We start from the raw sequence: 12252 nt of genomic DNA on the forward strand, positions 1-12252 counted from the left end.
GCTCGTGTCTGCGAGTCTTTGCACAAGCCCTGCGTGTGTTCTGGATGATACACAGAGGCACCCTGCCCTTTGCAGGTTGTGTCATGGCCCAGATAAGAGCCCTCGCATGTGGGGGTGTTGCAATTAATCTTCCTGTTAACAATCTAATTGCACGGTTCTTTCTCTATTTCAGCGACTGCGACTCTCCCCATGTTTGGTACTTATATGGGTGCAAAAGGGCTTTCAGCAGCACCCTCACTCACCCAGGCTGAGCCTGCAGGTGAGATGGGACACCAGGAAAGGCAGGTGGCTGCTGCCTCCTTCCCCCTCTCTCTCCCTCCTGCTGGCCCATGCAGCTCTGCTTCCAAGGGGATTGGCACCACCAGCTGCAGCCCAATATGGAAAACCCACAGAGCTCTCCCCACCAGCCTGAGTGGGACAAGTAGCTACCATCACAGGAGCCAGCACAGATAAGGCAGCTCTCAAGGAGAGCTCCATCAGTCCTGCAGTCATTACAGAGACACTCTTCCATGATTGCAGTAATTCCACTTTAATAATTTAACTGCTACAAACACTCATTGCACAGTCTGTTGCACACAAGTCCCAGATGGTTGATGATGATGTTTTACACTCTTATCCAGGCTGAAATCAATACTGATGCAAGAATTTCCTCTCCAGAATTGCTCGTGTTATCCCACCAGCTCATGGGGTGGGAGGTTGTGGTGGCCACCAGCAGTAGGAGCAGCCAAGGCCACAGTGCCTTTCCTCCCCAGCCACTGTGTGCACTTGTCAAAGGCCAGAAGGTTTTGCTCTGCAGCCTGGACGATGCTGCCAAACCCTGAGAAAGTGCCAGGAGTAATTTGGAAGGTTTGACAATAGCCAGGCTATTGGTGAAAGCTTCCTGGGGAAACCAATTGTGTGGTCATCTTCTCCAGAGATGCATGGACGAAAATTGTGGGAAAATAGTTTGTGATGGGAAATGTCATTTCACTGGGTTTGTAATCATCAGGATCACAGGAGTCACCTTACTGATGGCTGGTGATGCTGTCTAGTCCTGTGGGAACGTGAGTGTTGGTGGAAATGCTGCCCTGAGTGGGGATGTGGAGCAAGACAAGCCACATTAACCCTCCAGCACGGCCTTAAAAGGTAAGTCCTGAAACACCTTTTCAGAATTTAGTGATGAGACAGAGCCCAGGAGCCATCCTCACCTTGTGTGTTACTGGACGCATCCCACAACTGATTAGCAAAGTTTTCACATGTAAGAAATGTCAAATGTTGTCAGTGCACACAAAATCTCACTTCTTGAAATAATTTCACAGTGACTGAAAATGTTCCCCAGGCCCTGGGCCTGGAAAAACTTAACCATTTGTCTGTCAGAAAATGTTGTTGAAAGCTCTGAAGTTAGAACATACCAAAGTTTTTAGGCAAGTGAAGAAGAAGAGCAGTTGGGGCAGATGAGGACCAAGGAGAGCCTGGCTCTCTCAGTGTATTCAGGAGCTGGTTTTCTCCTGTTTCCATTTTTGCAATATGTCACTTGCTGCCTTCAGTGTAGCTTCCTCCTAAAAAATACCACAGCTTTGGTCAGTGGCTCCCAGCCAAATCCTATTCCCCGTCACTGCAGCAACTGTTGATACAAAAATCCTGTTCTCATTCTGGAGCATTGCAGGTTCAGTTTGAGACAGGCACAGCCACTGGGCAGCTAAAGGGGCACCTAGAGAATCCCTTCCTTGGCCAAGAGATGTAGGATGCTGATGGGAAAAGTTAGGATGTTTAGGATGGCCCTGGCACATCTGCTGCCCCCAGCTCAGCTCATGTGTCTGCAGGAGTGGTTGCTCCAGCTGGGATGCCATGGTGGGGCTCCAATGCCCGAGGCATCCTGCATTTCTTCCTGGCATTTCTCCCATTAAACCAGCCCTGATTATTGCTCCCAACCTTGCCTTCCTCAGTGCTGTCCATATCTCACCTTTGCAAAGCAGAACCGGATGAAATTGGTGTAGTTGTTCTTGTGGGCCTCGCTGTAGAAAGCGGAGAGCGGGATGGCAGCAAGGCCCTGGGCAGAGGAAGCACAGGGAGCTGAGGGTGCTGCTCTGGGCTGGCTGCAGCCTCTGTGCCCCAGCCCTGAGCTTGGGTGGGCACAAACCCACCCAGGGTAAAGGCAGCAGGAAGGGCCAGACCCTTTCACCTTGTTCTTGACCATCCACTTTGCAAATCTGGAGTCGTAGGGCTCATCTGAGTTGGGGACATCGGGGACATCAGATTCTGCAGGAGAAGCACAGCAGGATAGAGGCTGGGGCAGCTGCCAGGTGCCTCAGCTGAGCCCCAAGCCCACATCCTTGCAGCTGGGATGAGGAACATGCAGCCCATCCCTGCTTTGACGATGGTTTATGCAGGTTCCTGTCCCTGCCAGCAGTACCATGCCCCACACCCAGCCCACCTGGGCAGGACTGCAGGTGACTCACTGAACGGGGAGATGTCTGCCACCAGGAAGTAGGTGCCCTCTGGGATGATGGGTTTCATCCCCACCCCATCCAGGCTCTGAACCAGCCAGTCTCTCTTCTGCTGCAGCTCCTTGGGCAGCTGGACAAAGTAGCTCTCTGGTTTTCCATAGAGCATGAGCTCCCTCTGGAAACCCTGAGCCACGGCCTCCTGTAAGGAGAGAAGGGCCAATGCCCAGTGGGAAGATGGTCAGGGCTTTCTTGGGAACTGAAGTTCCTGCAATTCACAGCTGATTAGGGAGCTCTCTGCCTCCAGCCCCTCTGAACTGCCCCTTAGATCTATCAATGCAAGATAAGGAATATACCCCAGGCAGGCTGGATTCTCCCCTCTCCCAGACACAGAACAACAGTAGGGAGAGAGGAAGGAGCCTCTCCAGGGCACCACAAATCACTTGTGTGTGCCTTTCAGGTCAGCTGTGGGCAAGAGGACCACCTCTCACCCCTGCTCTGAGGGCTTGGGCATTGCAGGGCCAGGTGCAGGGAGCTGCCTTACCTGGGCAATGGTGGCACAGTGGTACACGGAGTTCTGGTGCACAGTACGGAGGTGCTGCAGCAGCCTGTCAGGGCCCACAACCCAGCCCACCTGCAGCCAGGAGAGGAGGAGGAAGATGGTGAGTCTGGCTGCCTGCTCAGACTCCCCTTTCTGTGCCTGTGCTGCTTTCATTGTATGTTACAGACAGAAATTTCATGGAGCACCTCTGGTACTTTCAGACCCTGAGGCTCAAAGCTGACCGTGGCCACAGTGTCCCCAGTGCTGTCCTGTGGCAAAGGGACAGGGATGGGGACACAATGAGGTGCCACATGGGATATTCACCTTCCATCCTGTGGCACTGAAGGTCTTCCCAGCGCTCCCGATGATCACCGTGCGCTCCCACATCCCCTGCAGGCTGGCTGGCAATGAAAGGAGAGAACCCCCAATGGCAGAGCTCAGCGTGCTCCTGTCTGGGCTGAGCCCTCTGCCACCATAATCCACGGTGATCTTCAGTGTTCACAGCACATCTTTCACCTGGATGAGCCTCAAAGCACATCCCAAGCAGGCAGCCAGGTTTCTCAAGAGCATCTCCTTTCAATTAAGCATTTTCACAGGCATGTACCCAGCCCCAAGGGCTCTCAGAGATGCCAAGCACCATCACCCTGCATCAAGGTGATGGCATGTTACTCCAACTGGAAGAACGGGCTGAAACGGTGTTGAAATGGATTTCCTGGAACTACAGACATTCAGAAAACTGTGGCTTTACAAAGCATGGGAAAAAAATCAGTTTCACTGGAGCCAAGTGGCTTTTTGCTCTAGATCTCCCGTCTGGCTCTGAAGTCAGAGTTTCTGTTTAGGACCTGGTTCGGAGGCTGAGATTGAAATGCAGCGAAATACCCGCAGTGGGGGATTCATGCCTAGTAGAGCTGTGCCTGCAGGCAGCTCCTGGGATTTCCAGGAGCTCCTGGGATTTCCAGGAGCCGCCAGTGCAATGCCCATTCCCTGCCCTGCAGCCCCGCCCAGCCCGGCCCGGCCCTGCCCCGTACCGATGCGGATGTGCTGCTTCCCGTCGTAGACCAGCCACTCGTACACCTCGTCGCTGATGCACAGCACGTCGTGCTTCACACACAGCTCTGCAATCAGCCCCAGCTCCCCGCGGCTGAACACCTGCAGCAGGCACGGAGTGCAGCAGAGGCACAGCAGGAGCATTTCTGAGCCCCTGCCTGTCCCTGCAGGTTGTGAGTGTCCTCCTGGCACCATCTCTGTGCCAGGGAGGGGAAGGAGCTGCTGCAGTGGTCTAACAGTTGTCTTTGCTGGCACATAAGACAAGGCTTAAAACCACCAGAAGACTGAGCACAGCATGTGGTGCTCCCACAGCACCCCCTTCCCTTGTGGGGTGAGGCTGAGTCACTGCTGCCCTGCAAATGTGGCACCCCAGCAGCTTCCAGGGCCCAGCATGGCCAGCAGTGTTACCTTGCCCAGAGGGTTGTTGGGTGAGTTCAGGACGATGGCTTTTGTCCGTTCACTGAATTTAGAAGCCAGTTCAGCTGGGTCCAGCTGCCAGTCTGCACTAGACATTAATTTTCCATCTTTTGGAGGATTCTAGAGAGAACGTGGGAATCTTGGTTCGCTTTGCTACGTCTGCACCTTGTTTACCACTGACCTCTTTGCTGACTGCTGTGACTCTTCCCTTCTCCACCCACTCACCGGTCTCAGAGGCACAAACACAGGTGTCCCACCAGCCATTTTCACCATTGGCTCATAGCAGTCAAAGAAAGGTTCAATGATTATCACCTGGAAGAAAGGGACATGTCAGCATCCTCCTGGTCCTGCTCAGACCTTCCCTGAGGAGTGCAGAGAGCAATGGGAGGGACAGGACATTTTAATCCCTAATTACTGTAATGGAGACCTGCATTGCCTGTGGGGAGTGTCAGGAAGGACACCACCACTCAGGACAAAAAGGGTTATTCTGCTTTATGCAGAAATGAGGCAGTGCCCTGTAGCAAATAATTTCTTCCTTTGGAAGCTCAGGTACTGCAGAAAGGGGATAAAACTGGTTTTGCTTTGGAAAAGGACAATGAAAACCAGCCTGTGGGTCCCCTGGGGGAAGACTGGCAGTGCAACAAGCCCTTATCTTGGGTTACCTCATCACCTTCATCCACTAAAGCCTGGAAGCAGCAGAACAGGGCCTGGTATGCCCCCACAGTCACCATCACATTGGTCATAGGATCCAGGTCTCGTCCAAGCAGCTTCTCGAAAAACTGGGCCAGGACCTTCACCAGAGGTGGGTGGCCCTGTGGGGTGAGAGGAGGGTGGGAATTGGGTTGCAGAAGACTCCTAAACCAAGGATGAACCCTTGGAAGGGGACTGGGAAGCCAAGAGCCCTATGAGATCTTCCAGCCCGGCTGCTTCAAACATCCCAGTAAAGCAGGGAGTTACTGGGAACAGTAGGCATGGATCAAGGCTGGATGTGTGTTTTGCCTCATGCTTTTTGCTGTTTATTGCTGCCTGGTGAGCTCTGAAGAAGGCAGGGCTGGTGGGGATGGAGGGGGTGGTGCTGGGGAGGGAGATCTGTCACTCACAAAGGCACGGGTGTACTGGTGCAGCGTGTGGTTCCCCCCGCTGAGGGCTCTCATCAGTGCCTCTCTCAGAAAGTCTGGTGCAGGGAAGTCAGGGAAGCCCTGGCCCAGGTTCACCTTGGAGTAGGTAGCAGCCAGTTTTACAAACTCCACCCTGGAGAGAAGGGAAACAAAAGCACTTTCAGAGGGTGTGAGCAGCGTGCTGGCACCAGGTGTGCTCGCAGCATTTCTCTGGAAGGAGTGGGGTTGGTGTCCCTCCTGCAGAGCCATCCTGCTGCTCACAGGCAGGCAGGACCCAGCACGGGTCAGTTCAGACCTGTTGCAATTAAACCAAGGATGATGAACTATTGCACTGGGGGAACTGTTTTAATTCATTCTCCCAGAAAACAGCTTCTGTAGTCAGTGTAAGGTCACAGCTGAAAGCCTGTGATGTTTCAGATCACCCTGGACTGAGCAGGAAGGGACTTGGAGATTTTCAAGCTCGTACCAGCTCTGCAATATTTAGCACCTAAACACTGTGAAGGTCTCTGCAGAGGGCAAGGTGGGTTGAACTTGCTGCTCATCTCAAACCAAACAAGAGCCAGCTCACTGGAGGTTCGTAGCTTGAGCCCAGACACAGCAGGGCCTTGGGGAAGGACCATTGAAATCTCTTCCAGCACACAACTTTCCCAATGCCACATTGTGCCTGGCAGGATGGGAATGGCATTTGCAGCAGCCCTTGCCCTGCCTCTCTGCTTGTGGTGCCCCAGGGTGAGCTTGGAGCAGGTGCCAGGCTGCAGCAAACACTTGGCTCAGATTTGGGTGGATGGGTCAGAGGGAGGGTGGTGCTTCTGCCTGCCCAGTGGTGCAAAAAATCTGATACAGGCTGAAGTGAGAGCTGCAGGTACAGCACTGACTCACAGTAAAGTCTTCTGGGACAAACTTGCTCTGATGTGCTTCCTGAACACGTGCAAAGCAGTTGAGGGAAACTTCTGCTCTGTGCTGTGTGGCTACTGTGGTCTCAATGTGGTTTTAGGATGCTTAAAACCACATCTACCACCTGGGTAAACCAGATATTCTTTTAACTCACCAGATGTTTTTATCTATTCCCTCCAGCCTCCGAGCTTGCACTGGTCTTGACATTTTTGCCTGCAGAGAGTGAAAAATAAAGTGAGTTTCAAGCTTTAAAATGAGGCCACAAAGGGGCTGTGGCCTCTCCAGGGAAGTTTTTCCCACCAGAAGGTGTGCCCTTTAGTATTGCTTCATGGGCTGCTCCTGACTGATCTTGGAGCAGTAATAACTGTTGCAGTGGTTTCTGCTTTCACTTACAAGTTTCAACAAGAATTGGGAAAATAGATGAACAAGAGAAGCTTTTGTACACTCACTGGGGAGGTGGCAATGCCTTAAACCTCATTACCTGTTTGGATTAGTCATGGGGTCAAGCTCAGCTAGGCTGTAACAGCCAGGCCAAGGACCCCAGACCTCAGGCTTTTACCTTCCATAACCTCTCCATCTTCATGGGGAGGACCTCCTTACTCTACAAGCCATTAAATATCCCCTTTTCCTAGAAGAACAAACTATTTTATTCCATGTTGCTCTATGAAGTAGCAGAAGTAGATACTTTTCTGTCCTGATGAAGTGCTTGTGGAGAGGGCTTGCTCTAAATCCTATAAAATGTGCAGTTTTCTATTTAAAGTTCATGTTAAACCCAAGCAGTAACTAGGTACAGGCAAGAGAGAGCACAGCACAGAGGTCAGTGTGATGTACAGACACACTGAGGTACCAAGCTGTGACTGGTTTGAAATTTCCATGTACATCATGGCTCAGGGGAGTGGAAAGAAAGACAGCAGGAAACACTGAAAGCAAAACCCTCCTTCCAGTTGGATAAGCACAGTGGGAGAAAGTTAGATGTGCTTTATGGGGAATTCATCACGAGGATGAGGAAAAGCAGCAGAGACAGAATTTAGTAACTCAGCAGTGCAGGGAAAAGGCACCAGACAGGGAAAGGGCTGGAAACTGGAGACAAATGATGCTCAGTGCACCAGAAAGAGACAGTGAGGGGGCAGGAGGAGGGCAGCCCTGAAGCAATGAGTCAAGAAAGCCATTGTCACCACAGCAAATAAAATACATTTGAACTGGCACAAGGAAGGCACGTGAAAGCAGCTGAGGTGAGGTGCAGAGCTGGGATGTGCAGGGGTCTGTGCCCTGCCATGCCAGGATGGTGGGGGGGACCCTGGGTCAGCCTCCTCCCAACACTCAGCTGCACAGCACTTACCTGCTCCCCTCTGCTGTTTCCACAGCACTGCACCAGAATTTGGGCAGTGCCCCAAGGATACTTTGTGCTGAGGTCCTTGGATTTTTATACAGCTTCAGCCCTTACTGGAGATCTTTGCAAACACCCAGACGAGGAGCTCTGTGTTTCAGAGGGCACCAGGTGGACTCTGCTCCACCCTGGTGCCAGGCAGGCAGCCAATGACAAGCAGAAGTCACTGAATCCATGGCAGCCTCTCCTCTCCTCTCCTCTCCTCTCCTCTCCTCTCCTCTCCTCTCCTCTCCTCTCCTCTCCTCTCCTCTCCTCTCCTCTCCTCTCCTCTCCTCTCCTCTCCTCTCCTCTCCTCTCCTCTCCTCTCCTCTCCCTCAGTTTTGCTCTTTCTGCAGAAGCTCATGGCTGTTACAGTCACAAGACCTGGTGCCTGAGCTGATTTGGGTGGGAGCAGAAGGATTTATGGCTTGGGAAGTAAAAGATAGCTGGAGGTAAAATATTAACAGCTCCAGTGCTGTTCTTGTAAAGTGTGGCTGCTGAGAATTTAACAGATGACCAAGTGTGATGGGGATCAGAGGAAGAAGGTGCCTTAAGCCTTGAAATTCCCAGTTCTGAGGAAAGGCCTTGTCTGCTTTAGGAACAGAAATAACAAATACTCTTTTTTTTTTCCTGATATCCCCTTCATCTTATCTTATCCCAGCCTGTGTGTGATGCTGCCATAGAGAGCAACACAGGCTCAGGACAATGCAGCCCTCAAATCTGTTTCAGCCTGTTCTGTCCCCAGACAGAAGAGGCAGTTTGCCTGGCAGCCACACAGGAGAGCTGGGTGCCAGTGCAGAAGCCTTGGCATCCATGATCTTCCACCACTGACTCTCTGCTGTGTGTGACTGCCTTGCTCTGCATGTTGGGATCTCTGACTGGGATGCTGATATTCTCCAAGTACTTTGCAAGCCAAGAGGCTCTAGTACAGACCATCAGAAGAAGCAACCACACAAACAAGGAGCCTTCTCCTCTATGAGGGATATCCCCTTACTTATGAGGATCCTTTAAATGCTCCCTGGAAATAAGCAGATATAGAGGAAATTGCACCAGAGTGGCTTTTTCTGATATGTTCTGTCAGCTCTGAGCTGCCCTGGGCAGGCTGCCAGCCAGGAACAGTGCCACTGGGCATTCCATACCTCTCTGGAGCACGAGCTATGTCCAGCACTGCTGTTCCTCTGCAGCAAGAAGTGGCGCAGGGACGGTCCCGCTCTCCTGAGCATGCCACGGCTCCTGCTCTCTCACTCCTGCAGGCACACACCTGCAATTCCCAGACAAAGGACAGGGCTGAGACAATTGCTGCACAGGTTAAAGCACACCTGTAGCTGGGATCAGGCAGGCCCAGACCCAAAGCCGAGGCTGCTCTGCCACAGAGAGGAAAAGGCAAAGCCAGCTGCTTTGTGTGTCATCACTGCAACGTCCCCAGTGCTGGGGCTGTACTTTGTGCCCATGACACACAGGATCAGTATCACAAGGGCAACCATGACTTCTGCCTCCTCTCTCCCAGTCCAGGCTGCCCCTGCTCTCCTCTGCACCGATGGGAGTGGTGTGGACACCAGTGAGAGGGCATCCTCTGGGAATTTGGTACTCAGCACCAGCTCCCCATCCAGTGTCACTGAGCCCAGGTAACTCTTGCCTCTGCCCTTCCTCCCTTGCAACACTTTCACCTTCCTGGCCCATACAGAAATCTCTGGCCTCTCAGCTGCTGCAGCTCTGGTTTAGTTACAGAATAAGTTAAACTTATTCCAATAAGTTTTATTCCAATTAACAGGAATAAAACACCTTCTATGTCTAAAGTGATTTTGGTGATTATCTTTCCTTCAAGGCCCCAAGCAAATTGATTTCTGTGTGTAAAATGCAGCCTGTTCCTTCACCTCAGGTTTCTTTTACTATTCTACAGCATTACTTACACATACAATATTTAAGCTAAAATAAGTGAATGTTTTGTTAGGTACTTGAGATAAAAGCAATGAGGCTGGAGGATGTATGCACCTTTATAATGATCAGCCATGAATTAATTTACCTATCTGCCAAAAAATTAATTAAAACAGATTTGAAGCTTACCAGCCCACAGGTAAGCTCTCAATACTCCTAAGGGCACTTTGGATCCTTACATGCAGGATGCAAGTCTCCAGTGTCTGCATTTTTTGTCATTTCTAAAAAAAGTGTAAAGCAGCTGCCAGCTGAGACCAGTGAGGTTTCACATCTGTTTGCCAAGTGGGAAAAAATAGCACAATTTATGGAAAAATTGGAAGCCAGAGCATCATATTGATTATGACTGCAAAATCTCCACTTTGTGCTTGCATGACACTGAGATGTGGGGGGACACTGCTTTGGGCTGCAAAGCAAAGGAGTCCTGGAATGAGGAGACCTACCCTGCAGGGGACAGAATCAAAGTGTGGCAGTAAAAAAGGCTTTATCAGATAGCAGCAAACACAGAGCTGTGTTGGAGCTGTGCGCTGGACTGAGGGCAGCACCCGGGAGCAGCCGACCGGGACACCGCTGACTCTGGAAGGGTCAACTGGGCTGAGCAGAGGATTTTGGAGGTGACAACTGGGAAGGTCACCTCGGGGACTGGTCACTCACCACCTCCAGCCCGCGGGTCGCGGCCGTCTCCTCCATCCCGGTGCTCCTCGATCCCCCCCTTGGCAGCTCGGGGGTGCACCCGGGAGGCTTTGGGGACACGGCTGTCCCTGGATGTGCCCCAGGAGGAGCGCAGCACCAGGGCGAGTGCAGGGCGAGAGCAGCAGCAGCAGCGCCAGCAGGAGCTGATACTGAGGGACAAAGCAGCTGCCAGAGGGACAGCGGGGACAAAAACAACTTACATCGAGCTGGGCCGCGCTGCTTTAGGCTGCAAAGGCTGGCACAGCCGCCCAGGCTGCCCTGGCACACATCTTGCCTTCTCCTCTGCCCGAAAGCCTTCATGTGCGGCTGGGACTTCCTGGGAGGAGCCGCTAAGGCCGCAGGAAGGCGGGGTGAAGCTGCAGCCCTGGTGAGGAAAAGCGTTCTGAGGGCTCTGAGGGGTTCGGCTTCCTGGGGAAATACCCCAGCTTGTGTTCAGGTGGAAGCTCATGCTGGCATAACCATAGCGGCATATTTTTTGTGGTTTGTAAATACTTTAGCGTGGCAATGGCAAGGAATTTGCCTTCGAGTGAAGCCTTTGATCATTTTAAAAAATGAATTTTTAAGTCAAAATCCTCTCAAAAATTTCGCCCTGCAGGCTTAATATTATTCGAGAAGGGAATGGATAAGTGTAAGGTCCTTCTGCCACGATCCTGCAGCATTACCTGGCCCTGGGTTGTGGGTGGGAGCCGAGCTCTGCCTCAGTGCTTGAGAGCTGACAGCTACTGCAGTGAGGTGTTGAGCGAAAACTGCCTTCTCTTCCCTCTTCCTTTAGTGACAAGGCTTGACCTGCACCCGTGAGTCAGGTCCTGTAAGTCTCCTGAATAATTTCTGTCGCCCTTTCACAGCAGGAAAAAATGAGCCATGGGGAAAGGAAGCGGCTGCATCCGCTGTGCCAAAGGTTCCCAATCCCAACGCGACACCCCTCAGGCATCCCTGAGGTGATTAAGCAGGAGGGAATGTCTACAAGGAGAGGAAAACTCTGTTGTCTAAATTTCTGTTTAAATCAAACACTGAAACAAACAGATGGAAGGAAAATTTGGTTCTGTAGAATGTTTGTGTCAGATATGGAACCTTCAAATGGCTCAGTGGCATTTTTTCCCGCGCTTTCTTTGCCCTGTCCTCCACCAGCCTTGTGTCTTCCCTGGTTGTTGTTTGTCCCTGAATTGAACTTGTTTGTTTAGATGTATTAGCAAAAAGCCAATTTAGCAGAAAAGTGGCCAATTTTCTGTCAGGTCCATGAGTTGAACTGGTTCAGGGTAGATATGAGGGCAAAAGGTCTTGCAAAGAAAAAGAGATGTGGGCAGGGAGGAGTAGGGAGAAAAAGGGATGGACACAAGCCCCCACCTTCTCTGTCAGGATTTAGACGTTATATTGGTCCAAAAGTATGATGAAACTTCACCCTAATGCCCTCTTGGAATTTAGCAGAAATTTCTGGATGAGGTCAGTGATGTAAAGGGCACATCTGACCTTGTACTTTTTACTATAAAACTCAAGGAAAGTTAAAACCTTCGTTTTCTTCAGGTAATATTAATTTAATAAATGCATTGGAACATGAACAATTCTTAACTAGCGTTTAGTTAAAAAAACAACTTAGCTATTGCACTGGGCTGATAAGAGTTTACAGCCTTATGTCCTGGCACTGGGATTCCAGCTCCTCTGGTACAGGTCCTGTGCCTGTGGCTACAGGAAGTTGCTAAGACTTATAATATTCCTTGAAAGCCACAGATGCACTTACTTTATTGTTCCACACATCACTGGTGTAGACAAGTTAAAATTGGCTGCACTTAACCACTCAGAACCACCTGCTGTACACTAATAAAA

At 51.2% G+C, this 12252-nt stretch overlaps 1 protein-coding gene across 2 annotated transcripts; it reads right to left on the reverse strand.

Annotated features, from left to right (window-relative positions):
• Positions 1–510: 510 nt before the first annotated feature.
• KYAT1 (kynurenine aminotransferase 1) lies at positions 511–10781 on the reverse strand. Of its 2 annotated transcripts, XM_054646682.2 has the most exons (14): positions 10632–10781; positions 8946–9067; positions 6595–6653; positions 5529–5679; positions 5091–5240; positions 4654–4740; positions 4420–4548; positions 3993–4113; positions 3289–3365; positions 2968–3057; positions 2439–2625; positions 2162–2238; positions 1943–2029; positions 511–1538 (listed from the first exon to the last, which is right to left on the reverse strand). In XM_054646682.2, the coding sequence occupies exons 2-14, from the start codon at positions 9027–9029 to the stop codon at positions 1470–1472; spliced, it is 1368 nt and encodes a 455-aa protein (XP_054502657.2). In that variant the 5' UTR covers positions 9030–9067; positions 10632–10781; the 3' UTR covers positions 511–1469. The 2 variants fall into 2 exon arrangements, 1 of the variants encoding a protein (XP_054502657.2); XR_013184967.1 differs by lacking the exon at positions 511–1538 and having other exon boundaries at positions 2003–2029; positions 2414–2625.
• Positions 10782–12252: the final 1471 nt, after the last annotated feature.

Source organism: Agelaius phoeniceus, chromosome 21, assembly GCF_051311805.1.
Source record: "Agelaius phoeniceus isolate bAgePho1 chromosome 21, bAgePho1.hap1, whole genome shotgun sequence".
Lineage (NCBI taxonomy): Eukaryota > Metazoa > Chordata > Aves > Passeriformes > Icteridae > Agelaius > Agelaius phoeniceus.

Coding starts and splice junctions, on each gene's coding strand:
- KYAT1 (XM_054646682.2), bottom strand. CDS start 9,029: ATGCTCAGGAGAGCGGGACCGTCCCTGCGCCACTTCTTGCTGCAGAGG. Junction 5,241..5,528: donor ACCAGTACACCCGTGCCTTT/GTGAGTGACAGA, acceptor CTCACCCCACAG/GGCCACCCACCTCTGGTGAA. Junction 3,366..3,992: donor GAAGCAGCACATCCGCATCG/GTACGGGGCAGG, acceptor TTTCATTGCCAG/CCAGCCTGCAGGGGATGTGG.